Raw genomic sequence first — 22,359 nt, 5'->3', positions numbered from 1 at the left:
ACAGAGCCATGCTTCTCAGCCTCAACTGCACATTGGAACCATCTCAGCCTTCACTGTACATTGGAACCTACTGAGGCTTAGGTCCTATCCCTATAGAGATTCGAATGTAATTGGTGCTATGTAGACACCGAGCCCCATGGGATTCCAAGTTGTAGTCAAAGTTGAGAAGTGTTGTTTAAAGAAAAGAACTGACCTGGGGTTGGAAGACTTGGGTTTTCAGTCTCTCCTCTGTCTCTTGCTAGCTATGAGACTTTGGACAACCTATATACCCTCCCCGGTCCTTAGTTTTCTAGTGTTGAAAACAGGAACAACGATACCTACCTCACAGGATTGTCATAAGGCTTGAGTAAGATAATGCAGGTAAAAATGTTGTAAATTTTAAATAAGCTCAGAACTACACAAAGATTTTGGCATCTGCACATAATGAGGGTGTGGCCCTCCCTCCAACATTTATTTATTTACATTATATGCAGGAAAAGTATGTGTGCAATAATGTTTCTTGAACTTTTTCATAGAAGTTTTAAAATACATATATACAAGCAGGAAAAAATTCAGTAGGATGTGTACCAAAAAGGGATAAGAAAAATTTAATTCAACAACTGTTTACTGTCTATTATGCACAAAGTCAGTGCTGGGTGCTGTGGCAAACAAACAAGAAGACAAAAGATCCTATAATGAGGAGCTTACAGTTTGGCTGAGGAGAAAATGTATATACATTTGAAGTGACTATGTAGAGCCAAGTGATTGGCTAATTATGTATCAATTAATTGTCAGTGAGGAAGGACTATAGAGACTCAGAGAAGCAAGCGCTAATTATGACCTGGAATGGTTGGAGGAAATGGTATGGAAAAAGTGGGTTTGAGGTGAGCCCTAAAGGAAGCTAAGATTTAAACAAGTTAAGAAAAATAATTTAAATTAGAGATGGTAACCTGGGTAAAAGCACAGACGTGGAAATGAGCATGGTCTGAACAGTGAAAAGTACCTGGGCTGAAATACAGGTAACTGGTTGAAAATGTGGCTAGTTAGATAAGACCAGATTGTGGGAGATTTTTAATGTCTGTCAGAGATATTTGGTCATTTTGAACTACATTGTGATCTTTTTCCCATTTTGGTTGAGTCTCATGAAGCAGCAAATGATTGAGAGTTTTGTTTTGTTTTGTTTTTAAGAGAGAGTACTGTGGAAGACTTACGATAGTTTGAGGATGCACCTCGCAGAGCTCAGGCAAAGATAATTTATATTCACATTTATTACTTGGTAATAGTGAGGACATTATGTGATACTTTAAAATAAAGTCTTCTAGGAATAAAAGGAAGCATGACTAACCTTTAAGCTCTAGGTATCCTCGATGCCTAAAAATAATGAGGATGGAGAGCTGGATCAACACAATCATCACAAAAAGGACTCGGGCCTATAAAGAAATAGATGTTAATGTGAACTAGATACATGGATACAGCTTTAGTTAAGGTTTTTAAAATGCTCTCATTAACAAAAATGGAAATGACATTAGCAGAAATGACTATGTAAGAAAAATACATGGTCAAACCCCCCCAAAAAAGAAAATTGTCAGTTGCTTTAGTATTACTCTTTCAGAATTTGGATACATACCAATGTTAAAACTAAGTAATTTTTTAAAATTTTTATTTATTTATTTTTAGAGAGAGGGGAAAGATGGAGAAAGAGAGGGAGAGAAACATCAGTATGTGGTTACCTCTCGAGCATCCCGCACTGGGGACCTGGCCTGCAACCCAGGGTTGTGCCCTGACAGGGAATCAAGCCGGCAACCCTTTGGTTTGCCGGCCAGCAGTCCATCCTCTGAGCCACACCAGCCAGGGTGAAACTAAGTAATTGTATACAGTTATATAACATGATCAAATTAAAATAGTCTACTTTTATTGTTCTAAGAGAAGCATAATTTATTCTGTCTTATTTAAAATTGCATAAGAGTGAAGAAAACCAGTATACAGTACACAGTCCACTGCAGCTCAGGGAACAGAGACCACATTTTCTTTTTGTTTTCTCCATCAAGAAATCATTCACTTGGAGACTAACTCACAATAAAGAGACATGTAATCTAGGCCCTTGTTTCTCAAAGTACGGTCCCCAAATTAACACTGGAATCACCTTGAGCTTGTTAGGATTGGAGAATGCCAGGCCTATCTCAGCCCTCCTGAATTAGAATATGGCTTTACGAATATTCCCAGATAATCCATAAGAACATCAAAGTTTCCAAAGCCTGATCTAAGTGGCTATTAAAAATCCTCCCCCTCCAAAATCAATGACATAACAGATTTCTAAAAATGAGATGCAAATAGCCATTAGTCATAATTTTAAAAACTCAATCATACAAGTAATAAAAGCAAATTAAAATAATAATCAATTTGCCCTGGCCAGTGTGACTCATACTGGTTAAGCATTGTCCCATAAACCAAAAGGTTGAGGTTCAATTCCTGGTCAGGGCACATGCCTAAGTTGTGGGATCAGTCCCTGGTCTGGTAAGTGTGAGAGGCAACCAATAGCTGTTTCTCTCTCACATTGATGTTTCTCTCCCGCCCCTCCCTTCTCTCTGAAAGTAGGTGGGCATGTCCTCAGGTGAGGATTAAAATTAGTGAATAAATAAATAAATAATAATAATAATAATAATTGATTCATATTTTAAGTCTGGGAGGATATGCACTAAAGCTATCTCTGGGAGGTGAAATTAAAGGAGGTTTAAATTTTCTTGTTAACATTATAGTATGTGTCTTTTGTATATTTTATGTTTAGAATAATGTGTCTACTTTTTCACCCAGCAATTCACTTCTAGGAATCCCCAAACTACTACATGCAAAAACTTAGTTACAAGTTGTATTTTTACAGTAGATGGAAAAACTGGAAACAAACACCAAACAATAGGGAAGTGTTTAAGGTGTATCTATGGCAATATAATACAGTCAATAAACATCATGTTATTAAATAATATAAATTGATATACAACAACAGTCAAAATAAATTCCTCCATGGGGAAAAAAATCAGACAGCAAAAGAAAATTAAAAGTATATTTACCATTTTATATTAAAAACTAATATATAAATGTGAGAGAAAAACAGAATATCATAGTGACAAATACAACGGTTATAATGGGCAGTGTGACAAAAGAATAACATGGGAATGGTTTCACTTTCTTTCTAAAATTTCCAGGTTTTCTACATTTAGTATGTACTATTTATGTAGAAATAAATATTATTTTAAAAATATCTATAATGCAACTTAGCACAGTTCCTATAATTCCCTAAGTTATCCTAGTTTTATAGCATTGGTTACAGCCAGATGCTAAACCAGGTATTACTTGTCCATGCCTTTGTTTCTTATAATTGCTTTTAATGCTTTTTAAAAGCATTTTATTCTTCTAGATGAATAACTAAACTTTTCATTTTATAAGGTTCAGCTTTCTCATCACATGATTGTTTATGACTCTGGACCTACCAAATCCAGGAAGAACACACATAACATTAAGTTGAATTTACTTACCACTGTGCAATGGTCAGTAAGAAGAACAAATGATGCCAGAAGGTCAAATCTGAGCTGATTATCCTCTTGAAGAGAAAATATGTGGTGAACACTCTTACTTCTTCCAGCAGAATCCTAGTTAGAGGCAGAGCAGAGAAGGAACTCTCATGCTACTTTTTCTTTTCACTTACTTTTGATTCTTTGTAAGCATTTTACATAAAACTTCATTAAAACCTTATAACTCTAGATTTAAATTGGAAATATCACCATATACTCACAATGTATTTTATCTGTTAAAAAAATCTATTATTTCCTTATGTTCACTGAAAAAGCCTAGAAATAACAACAAACCCAACAGCAGTGAGCTAGCTGGACTAGTGCCAACTGTGGTCTCAAAATACTATTTTTCACAGGAGCCAGTGGTCTTTAGAAAAATGGCTGATTCCAGTTCTTGAATAAGAAAAGCTTGCACAAGAAGAGCTTGGAATATCTCGTCATACCAGAAAGCAAGAAAACTAACAAAGATTACTAGGACTGTATCAAAGGACTTAGTGGTCTATTTGAGAGGCTCCCACTAGCCAAAGATGGAACAATTTGAGATAAAAATAAGAACAGTGGATTGAAACATAACACAATTTTTTTAAACATTGAGTTCAAAATGACACTAAGACTAGGAGATTCATTTGGTTACTTTTGGCAGATGCTAGAGAAGCGACTGAAAATTGGTTTAGAAAAGGAAGGGTGGAGAAAGAATTAAGAATGTGTCCTACCTTTCCTATATGAACTCTATATCTGGGTCCCAAATGCTTTTCTATAGGACTATTCTAATTAATAGTCACATAATAAGGAGTAGCACTTTGGATATCATCATTTTATAACTCTAATGAAATAATGGATCTAGGCAAAGATCATCAATAGCAGCTAGAAATCTTTGATGAAAAGTTGGTTGGGTACTTCCTAATGCATGGAGAGATAAGCCAGCAGTGTGCTGGAGCTGGCTTGACTGACTCACAAGGGCCAAGTGTTAAATTTTAAGTAATTGTACAAGCTTGCAAGCTGGTTGATGTTGTGTTGGTAGAGATATTTATACCATGGAAATTGGTATAAGTCAGGGAAAGGCTACAAAGCAGCCTCCACCCAAAACATAGTCCAAGTTGGTTGTTAAATATTTACCAGCACATCATTGGTAGGGTTAACAATACTTGAATACATTGATCAATCCTAACATTACTGAAAGAGAGACAAGCAGATATTATAGGCTTCTGGTGAAAGTATAAAACACCAAATACTTTTTTAGCAAGAAATATTGTTGCTAAAAAACAGACTCATATCAAACAGCAGAAGTCTAGAACACAGGAAACTCTACAGGATAAAATATCCAGTTTCCAAAGAAAGTTGCAAAGGGGAAAAATATAGGAAGTGTGAGAGGTGATCTATATTTTAAAAAAGACTGAAAAGACAAATCAACTAAATGCACTATCGGCCCTTGTTTGGATTCTGATTGGAACCAAGCAAATGCAGTGCATAGAGGGAGACATACACATATGACAAATTGGGAGAGCTGCACACTAGCCGGACAGTTTGATATTAAGGAATTAGTGTTAATTTTTCAAGTGTAATATGGTATTATGGTTACATTTAACAGTGCTTATCTTTCAGTGATTCATACTGATGTGTTTACATATAAAATGACATGACGCAGGGAGGAGAGATGTGAGTGGGGTATAGATGAAAAAAGACTGGTCATGAGGTGGTAACTGTTAGAGTTAGCTGATGGATACTAAGGAAATCATTATAGTATTATCTCTTTTATGTATCTTTAAAATTTCCCATCATGCAAAAGTTTTTAAACAATCAAAAGAACTTTTACTGCTATTTATCAAACTGTACTCAAAATATTCTTTAAATGATAAGTTCTTAAAGAGATATCAATTAAAGAGATTTTCTTTAATTTTGAGATATAGAAATTTCTAGTCTTTAAATTGGCAAAGTAGACACAACCATCAAGGTACTGGTTCTCAAACATTGGTGCACATTGAAGCTGCCTGAAGAGATTGACTGTTGAGAGATTGCTGGCTACCATCTCCAGAGTTTCTGATTCACAGGCTGCAGAAGGGAACTGAGTGTTAGCATCTCTAACAAGTTACCAGGTTGATGCTACTAGTCCAGGAACCACACTGACTATCGACCTGAGAATGTTTGCTAGTAGGCTGCCCAGAACCTGTATTCAATGAATATAGTAAGTAGATAAAATGCAAGATAATAAATTGATATCTTTCACAGATTTTTCTCTGTACATATGCCATATTTAAAAGGACATAATGTTCCCATTGATGAATGAGGGGACCAGGTTCCCTACTTAACATTCGGTAGACCAATTTTTTAAAGTTATACACATACAGACAGAAAACAGAGCATTTTTTTGCCTGGAACTGAAAGTGGAAAGAAAGGAGTTACAAAAGGGCACAAGAAACCTTTTGAAGGTGATGCATCATGTTGACTGTGGTGATGGTTTCAAGGATGTACATGTGTGTATGTCAGAACATACCAACTTGTATTCGTTAAATACAGAGTGTTTTGCATGTAAATTATACCTCAATAAAGTTGCAAGAAATGTTAAACATATAAAAAGTATATATGGTCTCACACTTCTACTAAGGATTCAAATAAATAGCCAGAAATGCCTCAAGGGATGTGAATAAGGTTTTTTTCCTCATAAAACTACAGAAGCTGAGATTCTGAAGCAATCCAAGGGTGTGGGAGTTCCCCATTCCTAAAGTGAGCAGATCTATGGTTGCTCCTACTTCTAACTCATGACTGCAAACACAGGGAGTATGAGGTGCACTTATACCTTAAACCTTTTTTAAATGACCAGCTTCTAATGTGAAACACAGTAAGATTTCATCTCCAGCCATCCCTCCTTCCATATCTTTTCTGTGTGTTTCTTCCTCCTCCTAAGCAGAACACCTCAAAGATGGTGGCATTGCAAAGTGACTTCTCTTGTTTCCTCTAGCTATTCACCATATAGGATTGTTATATAGATTAAATAAAATACTTAAGTGTCTGGAATCTCTTCAGGGGGAGCTCAGTAAAAATAAACAGCTCCTACCTGCTCAAAATATTTGTGACCAAAAAAAGTAATGAAAATAATTTCATGTGTTTTCTAAAGGATTAATTCATTTAAAAAAAAAAAGGATTACTTCATGTTTCAAACTGACTTAATATTAGAAGATTAAATAGTTCAAAACTATCATCAAATCATAAAGTTGTAGGAAATGAGATTTTTTTTTAGAAACTAATTTCTGAGCACAATCTATCCCTTAAAGCGTTTCATAATGTTCATGAAACTGCTCTATTTTAGTAATAATGTTCACTTTCTACTCTGGCAGGTGCTAGTGAATTAAATGCCCCCCAGGTTGAATCAGAGTAATGCCAGGCAGACTATTACTGCAACGCCATGAATGCATACTACTCAAACAAAAAAAAAAATCCTTTGATGCCTAGCAAATTCCGTCCTAGAGCTTTCAAAATAATGACACAATTTTCTTGTACTTGGAGATAGCAACCAAAGGCATGGATACATAAACACATGTTTCCTGACTTATTCTATTATCTTTCGGTATATTGGTGAATTTCCTCCCATATTAAAAGACACTGGCCAGCCCTGGCTGGCATAGCTCAATGGATTGAGCGCAGTCTGCAAACTAGGCATCGTAGGTTCAATTCCCAGTCAGGGCACATGCCTGGGTTTCAGGCCATGACACCCAGCAACCGCACATTGATGTATTGATGTTTCTCTCCCTCTCTCTCTCTCTCTCTCTCTCTCTCTCTCTCTCTCTCTCCCCCTTCCCTCTCCAAAAATAAATAAATAAAATCTAAAAAAAAAAAAAAGACACTGGCCAAAACTGAAACAAAACAAAACCAAAAGGATTATTTCCTGAGGTTAGAAAAATGTGGGAACTGTGGCCAGTAGCCATACGCTTCTTTTCCTCTGGTCAGTTTTTAGTCTAATAGTAGAATTACTCCTGAGTGCCCATTTTCAGAACATACTATGTCCAATGTATGCAATTTTTTAATTAAACTTAGTTTCATCTCTATCAACTGACTAGAAAAAAAACAAACACACCCAAGTCAGAGTTTGGTGTGGTTATAGCCTAATCATTTACATAGCAAACTGAAAATTACTAACTTACCCGGACAATTACTTCTATGTTATGTGTACCATCACTGTAGTTTCTTGGATTCCACTTCAGTGTGAAAATAGGACCAGATGAATGAACAGCTTGCCCTAAATGAACTCCATCAATCTCAACTGTGACAGAAGTAATGGAGGATAATGAAAAAGCCAAAATTCTAAAATGAGAACATATATAAATTATGGTTTTAGTATTTGTCATTGTTTTCATAAAGAAGAATAGCCCTATAATTACCTCAAAATGTGTCATCACATGGGGCAGCTGACAGGACCACTGTTCATATGATCAGGTTTCTTTCTGAATGGAGATTTTTGGAGCAAACCTGAACTGGTGAGATATTAGGAACTATTCTTTTACTTTTTCTAAGAAAGGAAAACCAATTTTCTTTTAATAAATCAAAGTGGAGTAGATTCAAAGTTTTTTCCTGAAGAAACTCCTGAAGTCCTGGTTTTTCCCATAGAAGGGAATATAGGTTAATTATCTCACTTTGTTAATCTAATGTAAAGTCTACCATCTACTCATTTGGTTCCCATCCACTCACTGGGCTCTTCTGTCTACCTGGAAGAAGCAATGTCACAAATAAGGTGAAAGCTACCAGACCGCACAGAATATAACATCTGATATCCAGCCCTGGCCGGTATGGCTCAGTGGATTGGGTGTAGGGCCTGCTAACCAGGGGTTGGGGGGTGTCCTTGGTTTGGTTTCTAGTCGGGGCACATGCCTGGGTTGTGGGCCAGGTCCTGGGTGGGGGTCACATGGTGGGGGTGGCCACACACTAATGTTTCTCTCTCTTTCTCCCTCCCTTCCCCTCTGTCTAAAAATAAATAAAATTTAAAAAAATAAATCTGATATCCAGCTCCTATCAAAAACCCTGACTGAGAGATACATATTTCACTTCACTAGTGGCCTGAAAATATACTAAAACAACTTGACACCATTTTTTCCAGATTAAGTAGTAAATAAATCTTTTTAAAAGTACAATATCAAGTAATGATAAGGGTGCTGTGAAATCAGCACTCATATTACCTGGTAACATATAAATTAGTATCTGTTTTAAAAAGTATTTGGGTACCTTAAACACTGGTGGTAGGATTGTAAAATGGTAAAGCCACCATGGAAAACAGTATGGTGGTTCCTCAGAAATGTAAATATATGATTACCACATGACCTGGCAATTCCACTTCTGGATATATCCCCAGAAGAATTAAGAGTTTTCAAAACAGTGACACAATTTTGAAGGCAGGAGTTTGAACAGGTATTTGTATGCCCATGTTCTTAGTGGCACTGTTCACAGTTGCTGAAGGGTGAAAGCACAAGTGACTTCTGACAGATGCATGGATAAGCAAAGTGTGGCACATCCATAAAGTGGAATATTACTCAGGACTTAAAAAGAGGGAAATTCTGACACAGTGCTACAACATGGATGAGCCTTGAGGACATTATGCTAAGTGAAATAAGACAGTTACAAAGGGACAAAGAAGTCCACTTAGATGAGGTAACCAGAGTAGTCAAAGACATAGAGACAGACAGTAGAATGTTGAGGCCAGGGACTGGGGGCAGGTGGGAAGAGGGGAGTTACTGCTGAAGGGGTGCAGGGTATCAGTTTTGAAAGATCTAAGCTCTGGTGATGGTGATGGTGGCACAATACAAATGCACTCAATGTCACTGAACCATACACCTAAAATGGTTCAAATTGTAAATTTTGTGTACGTGTATTTTACCACAATTTTTAAAAAAGGAATAATGATTTTATTGATAGTTACAAAAAAAGTAATTGGGCAATCTTTACCAACATTCATATAGGAATTCAAATTCTTTCCCTTAGAATACCACTTCTAGAATGGTATAAAGAGTAAAGGAATTACTCAAATTGAGGAAGATGTTATATGTATTAAATGCTTATCTCCAAATTAGAAAAAAATCTAAAAGTTCACAAAAAGATAGGAAAATGGTCAGATAAATTGTGTATTTCTCTGTTAAAAGAAAAAAAAGTAGGAATTCTAATAGACTGTGGCCTGATTACAACTATGTAAAAATATGCCTAAAAGAGAATGCCTGCTACCCTGACTGGTGTGGCTCAGTGGGCTGAGTGTCTGTCTTTCCACAAACTAAAAGGTCGCCAGTTCAATTCCAGGTCAGGGCACATGCCTGGGTTGTGGGCCTGGTCCCCAGTTGGAGGCATGCGGGAGGCAACCAATCAGGCTTCTGTTCTACATCGATGTTTCTCTACCTCTTTTTCCCTCCCTTCCTCTCTCTCTAAAAATAAATAAATAAAATCTTTTTAAAAGAGAGAAAGAGAAAGGAAAACTCAAAATCATTAATAATAGTTCTGTTGGGGGTTGGGAAGAATAGACTTATAACCCCACACCCTACTTCCCAAAAGTGGTGGTCATATTATTTTTCAAAATAAAATTTTAAAAAGTACAGAGTATACACAGGTACATTAAAAAGAGTGCCATTGTGTTTAAGAAAGGTTATTAAGTCCCTTTAATTTACATTGTCAAATTCGTATGACAACTGAATGTTCAATTCCATAAGGTTTATATAGCTTTTGCTCTTTTGGAAGGCTATGTAGCCAAATGAAAAAAATATATTTCTAGTATATAATATAAATATTTTAAGTAGGATACAAAAGAATAGGTATAGTATGATTATAGCAATATAACAACATGCAAATAAAAAGTTGGGATAAAACACACAAAAGTAATAATGGTAGGATTATAGGGTTCTGGATGGTTTTTAAACTGTCAGCAGCTTAAAATATATTTTTTTAATTGAACTGGAATGAAACAGCGATTTATCCTTACACAATGTCTAGAGTGTTCAGACAACTAAAGTGGACATCTCATAGCTGTTACATGGGATGCAGTTACAATGATTTATTCTCCATCAACATCAAACTGAAAGTAAATTCTGAAAAATTTTCACATACCTGATGTGTGTTGACTGAAGGAGTCTTTCTAGTGGTTCATGCTTAGGACAACTATAGAGGAGTGACTTAGGATTGGTGATAAGAACCACAGGCCACTCGCCAAAGATCAAATCTGCAAAGCTAAACAGGTCATGATCAAAAGCAAAGATGCGGTACCTGGAGACCAGAGGACAATGAAGCAATTTAGTCACTCCATCTGGGAAGATTATTTATAGAACAAATGTAAAAATATAAAAGTATAATTTTTGAGATCATGAGTTTGAATGCCAAGTAAGTAATATTGTTTCTCTGTCTTCTTCCCTTGCCCCTATCACTTTATACTTCACATCTGTCACAACTGGGAACAGACTAAGCAATGAATTTAATTGTGCCCTAGAGAGTACATAGCATGCACTCTTTAATTAAAAAAAAATGCTTGTTGAATTAACTCATTTAATTTCTATACTTTAAGACTATTTTGAACCTGAGATATTCATCAAAGCCTAACATCTGACATTCTTCATACCATCAACATTACATAAAATATTAAAATAAATACAATCAGAAAACTTTCACTTGTCTTTTAGATCTTTATTTCTATAATTTTAAAGAAATTAACCACAGCTAAGTTGTCTTGATTTTCTAAATGCACAATGAAAGGTATGAATCCAAAAAAAAAAGGAAAGGTATAAATACTTATTAAAGAATAACCAAAGTTTTATATTTTCTAACTTTTACAACTGAGAAATGATTAACTATGGCAGAAACAACAGTGCTCACCAAATACTCCACGTGCTCCCCTGCATTTCCCAGTCTCCCTGGTATTAGGTTGGGACCATGTGACTAGTTCTGGCCAATGGGCTGTGAACAGAAGTGACATGTATCACACTTCTGGTCCAAAGTACTTAAGAGTGTGTGTGAGTTCTCCACACTCTCTTCCCTGCCTTGGAATTGAGGTGTTGAAATAGTGGACTTTTAAGATGGAGGAAGTTTCAATCCCTGTCACCCTGAGGAAGAGAGTGGGCCTAACTCATAACAGCTTTACGTAAATGAAAATATAGACGTCTGTTGTGTTAAGCCATTGATATTTCTAGGTTTATTTGTATCCACAACAAAGCCTAGCCTAATATTACTAATATACTGTTTTTAAAAACTATTTTACTAATGTAACTTGAATGTTTAGTAAGGGCAGGTAAAGATTAGGCTCTTTCAGTAAACCTCCAGATAAAACCCAGGGTTGGAACACAGGGGAGCAGGCGGAAAGAGAGAGAAAAACAAGGGTTTCATAATTAATATCACTTAACTTGTAACTGTAGTATTTATAAGAAATAAAGAGGATGACCAAGGATTAAGAAGGCTATCTGGTAAAAGGCAATCCCAGCCCAGCCCACAGCCTCACAGTCAAGGACAGATAGGTCTCAGCTCAAAGTAATTACCGTAGCCAACTAATTTACAGGCTTCAAGCACAGCTCTTACACAGATTTTAGAAAAGCCAACTGAAATGAGTAAGTACCACCTACAATGTAAAGCTGCCTTTAAATTAATGGAGGTAGTTAAAAGTGGAAAGAAAACATATTCAGCTCAGCAAATATTTACTGGGTACCTAAATATCTCCAGAGCATTGAGTTTTAATAAATTAAACAGCAACAGGTAATAGTTAAACAATGAAATGATACTCATCTATACTTAAACTATTTCATTTAAATTGTTCTTTCAAAATATATATGACACTCATCTATACTTCAACTATTGTACTTAGTTATCACAATTATAATATATTTAGTTCTCTCTATGCATTTAATTATACTTTATGCTTTTGATAAGTTATATTTCTTCTGAGAAAGACTTTAACCTTAACAAAACCAACTATCATCTATTTGAAGAACTTAAATCACTAACATCTTATAGCAGTAACTAGAAAAGTAGATATAAAATTCAAGGGGGAAATAACATATTCCTAGTCTCAGTGTTTCTCAAAGTGTGGTCCATAGCACGCCTGGTGTGCTTTCAAAATACAGTTTCTTGGGTCCTAACCCAGACCAACATAATCAAAATCTCTAGATCTGATTAATTATCAAATTAAACAATTTGATAATTATTGATTTAATCAATAATTAAAATTATTAATAAAATATCTAGATTTTGATGAGAAATTTTTATTTTTAATAAAATCCTCCACAATTCTTATGCATGCTCGAGTTTGAGAACTATTTCCTAATGGTTATGTCTCAAAAATCTAATATAACATAGTGACAGCAAACATAACTGTTGCCACAAGGATTTCACATGTGACAAAGATTACCAGGTACATATATTACTTCAAAAACATAGAGATATCACAGGTTTTTCCTTGACTGGGATCACCCATGTCAGCAACGAGAAAACTATCATTTCTTTAGCATACATAACATGTATTAAGTTTTCCTCTGTGGAGTAGTTTCCCTTACCTTCTATTATTCTTCCAGTCTCCCACCTCAAGTTCCAAAGTGCCCTGGAAGTGACGAGCGTGCAAAACAGGCATCAGTCCACCAAGTGTATGGAGGTGCCCACAGAAATAGGCTGTAGCTGAACTAAACAATGAAAAATAAATAGAATAATGAACAAAGATAACTTGTAGTACCAAACTAATAAAAATATTTCCTCAGGAAAGCTGGATAGGTAGAGCAACATAAAATAATTAAAACCAATTAATTTTGATTTTGGAAGCCTGCATCACCTCATTATTGACCGAATTCCTGGTGACGGAGAAAGAATAGTGGATGTTGGATAGTGTCCAAACCAAATACTGTGATTGCTCCGACCACTTTCCTTTGCCAGTAATAAAAGCTCCTCCATCCGTTTCTGAAATGAAGAAAATAAAAGATCTTTAATTAGGGCTCAGGCTGAAATCTAATGTCAACAGATTACCCTTGAAGTATTATAAGAATAAGTATATTATGTTTCTGGCTGAAGCCCTGCTAATTAGTGACCTGTGCAGACCTTTGTAAGTTTCAAGCTATTTTCACATACAGTGTAATTTGTTTGATCCTAAAAATATCTCCTTGCTAAGGAGGGAAAGTATTGCAGTATTACTCCCCTTTGATAGATAAGGCAACAGAAATAATCTTTAACTTAACATAAAATTTTTATTTATTTATACATTTATTTATATAAATAAAGAATCACTAATCTTTTCAGCCCTGTATGCCACACTGCAATTAATAAAGAGGATAGTGATACTAAAACAAGATGTAAATATATCCACAGAAAGCCTTGTACCTGAATGTTTCTAACAGCTGTACTCATAACAGTCAAAAATTAGAGGACATCAACAAATTACATATATCCATACAATGGAATACTACTTATCAATAAAAAAGAAAGAACTAATGATATCTACAATAATATGGACCTCAGAAACATTATACTGAACAAAAGGAAGGCAGATACAAGATATATTCTGTATGATCTCATTAATATAAAATTCTAGAACAAACAAAACTAATCTGTGCTGACAGAAAACCAAACAGTTGTCCCCTGGGACTGGGGGTGGAGACTGACTTCACTCACGAGAGAACTTCCTGGGGTCATCGGAGGGTTCTGCCTTGACTGTGGTGAGAGTTACACCAGTACAGACACTTCTCAAAACTCTCTAAACAGTTGAAATGAGTGCATTTTATTGTATATAAATCACCCTTCAGGAAGTTGATTTCAAAAACAACTTGCACACATATAAATGCATATTAACATTATCTGTAAGGTGCTTGTAGCGATAAATTCCTGGGTCCCATCCTCAGGTTTGCTAATCTGATACATCTCAGAGAAAGCCTGGAAATCTTTGTTTTATAAGACTCCAGCTGATTTTTATGCAGATGATCCTTGAATTACACATTAAAAACATTATTCTAAGGAGTATTTTTTAAAATAACATGTTATCAACTTTAAGGACCCTGGTAGGTAGGAAACAAAATACACCCTCATTAAACAAAATGACTACTGTGACACAACACATCAGACAATATTCTGTTCCCTCCATTTCAAGCCCCTCTGAACCCGAACATCATTTTGAATCTCTCTCAGCATTTAGCAAATTCTGCCCTTTTTTATAGTTACTTCTGTTGGTCTTATGCTCGACCACTAGATTAAGTGTCTTAAGAGGCCAGGGACATGACCTTATCGCCTTTGTGTTCCTATACGCGGGCACATACATCTTGCATATGGGTACACGTTCACTAAACATTTAATGAGTTGACATTCGTTGTACCAAGGAGCAATGAGAGGTTCTCAGATGTGATTTTCCAGACAGTTTTATCCAGCAACAGTTTTCTCCTACATTACAAAAAAATACTTTAAAAGAAACTTACTTATTTCAATGGTTGTCTCTCTCTTAAAAAAATACAGACCTTTCGTTAAAAATGGCAATTGTAGGGTGTTAGGAATACAGCATACAAAACTTTATGCCCTGTACCTTGCTAAGTGTATCTTGCACTTAGCACATATTTAATAAATGTTTACTGAATAAATATAAAAAGTGAGGTACTTCTTTCCCAAATTTCGGGACAATAATAGGGATAGCAATAATAGTGCTGACACTTCAGTAATTTAGCCTGGCCATACCTGTGACCACAGTAAAATTTTTTCTCAAGCATTTCTAGATGAGGTCTTGTTTACCAAGGATAATTTTAAATGAGCTGCATGCATCTAAGGAAAATAGGTTAGCTACAAAAAGAAGTGAGATTTTTACTGTACCTCATCTAAAATTCCAAAGAAATTATAGGGTCTCTTCGGCCCTGGATGTAAGGTGGCATCCACAGAGATGAAAGAATAGTTGCCGAAAGGAGTACTGTGGACATGATGGAAAGAGCCATCCCTACGTATGGCAGAATACTTCCTAAAAAATACAACACAGAAAAGTTTTAGTAAAATCATAAAAGGGCAGAATAAGTTTAATATCACATTATATTTTGCCTCCTTTGAAAAGGAAATTTCCTGACATGAGAGAGAAGCAGACTAAACTAGATCTACAATGGATACATTTTAAAAGAAATGCAAAAAAATTTTTCCCATTGTCTCCAAGACAGGAACCAAAACATAAAGTCTCCAAGTAATGCAGAGAAGTAGGGGGGCGAGTTTAAGCAGTCCACTAAACATTCAAAAGGAGACTGTCAGAATCCAATGAAATGGTACTTACCAATCATTAAAAAATATAGTGAGGTTCTACTAAGTACCTAGTAGAATTCTCAGTGCAGTGAGATACAAACAGTGTTTGCAACAGGACTCTAGACACAATAAAACCTTGTAAAGAGTAATACAACCAAGAGAAAAATGACAGTGTAGGTATGGGTCGTAAATCTTTTCCAGTTCCTGAAAGTGCACTGATGACATACACCGGGTCCACATCCAGCAACGGACGTGCTCACCAGAGTCGGTGTCAGCAGTGTTCCAATGTCCATAAAGCAGGAGAGGGAAGAGTAGGGAGACAGGATGGGTAGGCACTCAAGTATTTGCTGAATAAATGTGAAGGAAAGTACAGGTTTCATTGGCATATACCTACATTATTCAAATGTTAGGACATTATAAGAAAATATCTAAGTGTCTTATATGACTTTTTACTTAAAAGCATATATGAAAACATACAAATAAACTCCTAAAATTTAATGTGCTATCAGGGAGCTATATTTAAGTCACAACAGCCATCAAATATATCATGAAATAAATATATTATCATAGGTATTACAATTAATAGTCAATTCTATTGCCTCTCTTCTTAGTATTTTTTAAACATCTACTTCAGGACTTTATCCTCATTAAAAAATCTATTTATATTTTCCTGTTTAATTTGTTTTCAGAGTTTTTCTTCAGGGTTTTATAATCCCCCATGTTGTTTCTATTCCTACATTTCTGACACATTAAAATCCAACTATCTAAAAATAAATCCAACTATTTAAAGGCAGAGGGTAAAATACATGATAGTTAATGACATTTTTTGAATTCTGGATTTTGACATTGTCTGGAGCATTCTTAAGCTCAAGATTTAACTTTAAGATTTTTTTCCCTTCTGGTTGATATTTCCATAATATCTATATATCTCTAGCAAAATGCCACTTGCTAAACTCAGGTTAGGCAGTTAGAAACAAAAATATAATGGTAAGACATTTTAAAGCAACTAACAACTTTACCTTCCCAATAACCAGTCAGATCCTAAGTCTTGCTAATTTTCTTTGAAAATGTTTCTTAATTCCATTTCCATAGTCACAGTCAAAAATACAAACAGTTAACAGGAAGTGAAAGATTTTCATCTCTGTCCTTTTCTTTTCTCACATTAACAAAAGAGGACTGACTACCTCCTCTTCCAAGTTACAGTGACTCTAATTATATGTTAACCAATTTTTTTTTAATTTTTACTTATATATTTTTAGGAGAAGGGAGGGAGAAAGAGAGGGAGAGAAACACCAAAGTGCAAGAGATATCTCAGAGATATATCGATCAGTTGCCTCTCACACACCCCCAACTAGGGACCTGCTCCACAACCCAAGCATGTGCCTTGTCTGGAAATCAAACCCATGACCCTTTGGTTCACAGGCTGGCACCCAATCCACTGAGACACGCCAGCCAGGGCTAATCATTTCTTTTTGACCTAGCATCTTCAAATTGATACCACCAGCCCCATATCCAGGAACTTTGTTCAGATCAGTTCATCTTCTATTCATTTCAGGCCTTTTCCATATTATTACCAGACTACTGCAGGACTCTCCTATTTGGTATCTATATAACTCTAATATCTCCCTATTTTTTGTTGTTGTGCAATTGTTTTTTATAAAATACTAGTCTCCTTAGAAAGCTACAATGGATTATGAACTATTTACTCATCACATCTATATCTCCATGGTTCTCACTTAAGACCTCCCTAAACTGGCCCCAAGCCACCAATGCCCTATCAGTCCTCATTATGAACCTTTTGGTGGTAACTAGTTGCCTTACTGCCCTCAAAAGTTCACTCTAACTTTTAAAGCCTAGGTTTTTGGCTTTTGGGTTTTTGCTTGTTTTTTTTTTGTGGGGGGGGGGGCCTAAAATATACCCCTCGAAGTGTCTTACTTTTCCAAATGCTATCCATCTTTTAAGACTGGACACAATTTTCATTTCTTTTATATAGGGAACCACTTTGCAAGGCATGGAAATGTAGCTCAGCACCCATGTGGAAAACCAGTGGGGAGGAGTCGGCAGCAGGACCACACCCTCAGAGAGGTTCTCCCATGAGAAATCAGGCCTGCATTATAACTAGGCTGCTTTGTGACTTGCTCTTACTAAAATTCCCTCCTCCTGAGTTCAGGCAGCAAGTGCTTACTGCATATCTTTAAAGTGAGTTCCTAAAGTCTATGCTAATTCTCCCAAGGACTGAAGTGTAACCAGACCTGTTACTCTCATCATTCCCTTGCATTTGCAATATTTTTTCCTTGTTAATCTGTAAGAAGTAATCAGTAACATCCCTTTTGTTGCTATCTGTAAAAAGTAATTACCTAAAGCAAACCTAAGTATAATGAAAATCTTCTTTGATGTATGCTTTTAGAAAGCCAATAAAAGCCTGTCAAGGCAAGGGTGAGCACCCTTTCCTCTTGAGAGAGTGGCCAGGCTGCTCCAAGGCACTCTTCCCTTGAGAAAGTAGCCATGCCATCCCTTTTTCTCTACAGGACTCAGGAGTCCATGTGAATTTGTCTCATCTCATCCATAACACCATGGACACTGTGGGCCAGTGTCCATGTCACTTTTATGCAGCCATCTCTAACTTGCAACTAGTAAACAAATAAGTTCTAGAAACTTAATGCACAGCATGTTTATTATAGTTAACAACACTCTATTATAACTTCAAAGATGAAAAGAGACTAGATCTTAATTTTCATCACAAAAAAGAAATGATAATTGTGTTATATGAGAGAGGTGTCAGCTATGGTGGTAATCATACTGAAATATATAGATGCAGCATATGCTGCATCATGCTGCCCACTTAAACATACACAATACTATGTGTCAATTATTGAATTTACAATTTATTTATTTATTTTATCTTTAGAGAGAGGGGAAGGAAAAGAGAAAGAGAGGGAGAGAAACATCAATGTGTGGTTGCCTTTCACATGCCCCCGCACTGGGGACCCAGCCTGAACCCAGGAATGTGCCTTGACTGGGAATAGAACCGGTGACCCTTTGGTTCACAGACCACACTCAATCCACTGAGCCACACCAGCCAAGGCAGACAATTTTAATATTTGCAAGACATACTGGAATGAAAGGACAAAGCAGCCAGGGAAGACTGCTTGGGGTTTTCAGCCACTCCAAAGGCTGAGAAAATCAGTCATCTCAGCATTCCTAAAACCTACAGTACTCTATTTCACAAGCTCTGATCAATATGACTCCTGCTATGCATCAATGGCAAAAAAAAAATGTCTCTGTGGAATATTAAAAAGAACTAAAGGGGAAAAACAATTAAAGGAAAGAAAAAGTTCCAAAACAAAAATAAAAAACAACCTGTCACACACATTGAAAAAAAAGTTCCCTTTTCTAAATTACCATACTTTGTGTAAATAGACATTTTATCTGTTAAAAAATGTTTTTACCCATTCATTGACTGTACCCTTCTTGTAACACATCATGTTGTCTTCTGTTCATTACAGTACCTGTAATAATTCTCGACACTCTCCAGACTTGGAAGGTTGAATGTATCTAATTAAAAAGAAAAGAGCAAACATCATCTATATTAAAAAGAGAAATGCAAACATGTTAAAGATTAAAGAAAACTAATTCTTTCAGTAATATTTTAAATGGCAGAATTCAATGAATTAGATTGATAATTTTTAAAATTTGAAAATAGAATTCAGATTATCTGGAAACTTATTTAATCTATCTAGTATACTGGAGAATAAGAAATACTTTAAATTATGGGAGTAAAAGGGAGAAAACTGTACTTGAACAATGATTAAAATAAAATTAAAAAAAAAGAAATACTTTGAATTATGTACTATTTAAAATATACATTGAGAATCCAAGATGGCAGAGGATCAAGTGGAAGTTACACTAACTTCCTCCCAGGACCAATCTAGAATTACAGTTAAATTATAGAGAAATCATCTGGAATAAGGAACTGAACACTCATTGGAGAGAAGCCTTATAACCACAACAGACAGAAGAAATCACTTCACTACAAGAAGACTGGTAGGGAGTGCCCAAGAGGCACAAGAGGGCTAGCTGGCCTCCCATGGGAGGCAGCTGAAGTGCCACAGGGATATTTCAGCAGTTGCAGGGTTACCCCTAAGAAGTGTGGGATCTAAATTCCAAGCTGGGCTCCCTAAACTACAGCACCAGAGCCAGAAAGGAACCCTGATAACACCCAACTGTGAGAAGCAGGGTTTCTGTCTATAGAGAGAGATGGCTGGAGACTCAGAGAGCCTCTTAAGGGGCCAATGCATAAAATTTCATTTGTAGCCTCTTACCCTGGGCTCCAGCAGAGGGAGGGCAGAGTGGACTAAAGATGCTGGAGGAGAGTCTGGGGTTGGTAGCTCCAGGGAGAGAACTGAAGCAACAGCCACCAGGACCCCTGTGCTGAATCATGCCCCATACTACAGAAGCCATCTTTCTCAAACAGAGCACTCCTCTCGGAGTGGCATGAACCTGAGGAGAAGCAATAACCCCACCTGCAGGAATTACTCTGCTCCATCCTGTGCAGCTTAAGCTGAGCTACTGACTATAGCTTCAAGCTATATCACTGATTACTTTAACGACTAAGGTGGACCTTTAGGAGCTCTATGAGACTTCAGCTGACCCTTCCAAGGGCCCAGTGCCTGGGTATACAGCCTGGTTCTTTCTGCACACAAACAGGTCCAGCAGAGGGAGCTAAAAGTGGTGGATCGATGATAGCGCCAAACAAGTTGACCAGGGCAAGTCACAGACAGTGTCTGACAAAGGCCTACACCAAAGTCTTTGCAGATATACCTAATATGCAAAAACAAATACAAAGAAGCAGCCAAAAAAAGAAGACAAAGAAAAAGATCCCAAATGAAAGAACAAGAGAATTCTCCAGAAAGAGCTAGATGAAATGGAGGCAAGCAATTTATCAGATAGAGAGTTTAGAGTAATGATTATAAGGATACTCAACAGCATGAAAAAAAGCCATAGAAACCATAAAAAAGGACCAGTCAGAAATAAAGAATGCAATATCTGAAATAAATAATACACTGGAAGGAATAAACAGTAGGTTAGATGAAGAAGAAGATCGAATCAATGATTTGGAAGACAAGGTAGAAAAAAACACCCAGGCAGAGCAGCAAAAAGAAAAAAGAATTTTAAAAAATGAGAAGAGTTTAAGAAACATTTTATGCAACATGAAGTGTAACATCTGCATCGTGGGAATAACCGGAAGGAGAAGAAAGCAAGCAAGTGATCAAGAACCTGTTTGAATAATTAATGACTGAAAACTTCCCTAATCTGGTAAAGGAAACAACACCCAAGTCCAGGAAGCTCTGAGTCCCAAACAAACTGGACCCAGAGAGGCTGACACTGAGAGACATCATAATTCAAATGACAAGGCTTAAAGACAAGGAAATAATCCTAAAAGCTGCAAGAGGAGCTTTGTTAACACCAAACCAGTACTGCAACAAATGTTAAAAGGCTTGCTTTAAGAAGAAGAAAAAAAGAAGAAGAAGAAAAAGCAGAGGAAAACAGTCTACTAATAAAATGGCACTAAATGCATATCTATCAATAATCACCTTTAAAATAAATGGCTTAAATGCTCCAACCAAAAGACATAGGGTAGCTGGATGGATAATAAAACAAGACCCATATATATGCTGCCTCCAAGAAACACATATCACAGATCAAAAGATATACACATAACACAGATCAAAAGATATACACAGGCTGAAAGTAAAGGGATGGGAAAAGATATTTCATGCAAATGGAAAGGGGGAAAAAAAAGCTGGGGTAGCAATACGTATATTCCACAAAACAGACTTGAAAACCAAGACTACAGTAAGAGACAAAGAAGGACACAAAGTAATGATAAAAGGAGCAATCCAACAAGAGGATATAACCCTAGAAATCTTTACATACCCAACATAGGAGCACCTAAGTATGAGAAGTAAATCTTGATGGACATAAAAGGAGAGATCAACAGAAAAACAGTCATAGACAGGGGTATTAACACCCTATTGACTTCAATGGAGAGATCTTCCAAACAAAAAATCAACAAGGAGACAGTAGCCTTAAATGACACACTAGGTCAAATGGATTTAATTGATACCTTCAGAGCATTTCACTCCCAAAGTAGCAGAATATACATACTTTTCAAGTGCACATAAAACTTTTCTAGGATAGATCACATGTTAGGGCACAAAACAAGTCTCAATAAATTATAGAAGATTGAAATCATATCAAGCATCTTGTCTGACCACAATGCAATGGAACTAGAAATCAATCACAAGAACACTAAAAAACACATGAAGACATGGAAGCTAAATAACATGTTATTAAACAATGAACAGGTCAACAAAGAGATCAAAGAAGAAGTCAAAAGATACTGTGAAACAAATGAAAAGGAGGCCACAACAATTCAAAATCTGTAGGATACTGAGAAAGCAAGCCTAAAAGGGTAATTCATAGCATTACAGGCCTATCTCAAAAACAAACAAACAAACAAACAAACAGGAAAGGCTCAAATAAATCATCTAAATTTACACCTAAAGGAGCTTGAAAAAGAACAACAAACAAAGCCCAAAGTAAGCAGAAGGAAGGAAAAAAT

The 22,359-nt window shown here is 36.2% G+C and overlaps 1 protein-coding gene across 7 annotated transcripts in view; it reads right to left on the bottom strand.

Moving 5' to 3' along the window:
- Positions 1–22,359, bottom strand: part of TMEM62 (transmembrane protein 62) — a 36,799-nt gene that overhangs the window by 6,905 nt on the left and 7,535 nt on the right. For 4 of the 7 annotated variants that reach the window (XM_028507173.2, XM_028507172.2, XM_036032297.1 and 1 more), the window contains 8 exons: positions 19,244–19,289; positions 15,324–15,465; positions 13,312–13,436; positions 13,043–13,165; positions 10,617–10,772; positions 7,682–7,841; positions 3,510–3,623; positions 1,325–1,409 (listed from right to left, as the gene is read on the bottom strand). In XM_028507173.2, the coding sequence (XP_028362974.1) occupies positions 1,325–1,409; positions 3,510–3,623; positions 7,682–7,841; positions 10,617–10,772; positions 13,043–13,165; positions 13,312–13,436; positions 15,324–15,465; positions 19,244–19,289 (951 nt within the window). Of the gene's footprint in view, positions 1–1,324; positions 1,410–3,509; positions 3,624–7,681; positions 7,842–10,616; positions 10,773–13,042; positions 13,166–13,311; positions 13,437–15,323; positions 15,466–19,183; positions 19,290–22,359 lie in introns of those variants that run through there. The other 3 variants (XM_028507175.2, XM_028507174.2, XM_036032301.1) reach the window with 2 other exon arrangements.

The sequence above is a fragment of the Phyllostomus discolor genome, chromosome 1 (genome assembly GCF_004126475.2).
Source record: "Phyllostomus discolor isolate MPI-MPIP mPhyDis1 chromosome 1, mPhyDis1.pri.v3, whole genome shotgun sequence".
Lineage (NCBI taxonomy): Eukaryota > Metazoa > Chordata > Mammalia > Chiroptera > Phyllostomidae > Phyllostomus > Phyllostomus discolor.
The sequence above is the reverse complement of the archived record's forward strand: the minus strand, read 5'-3'. Positions and strand labels throughout refer to the sequence as shown.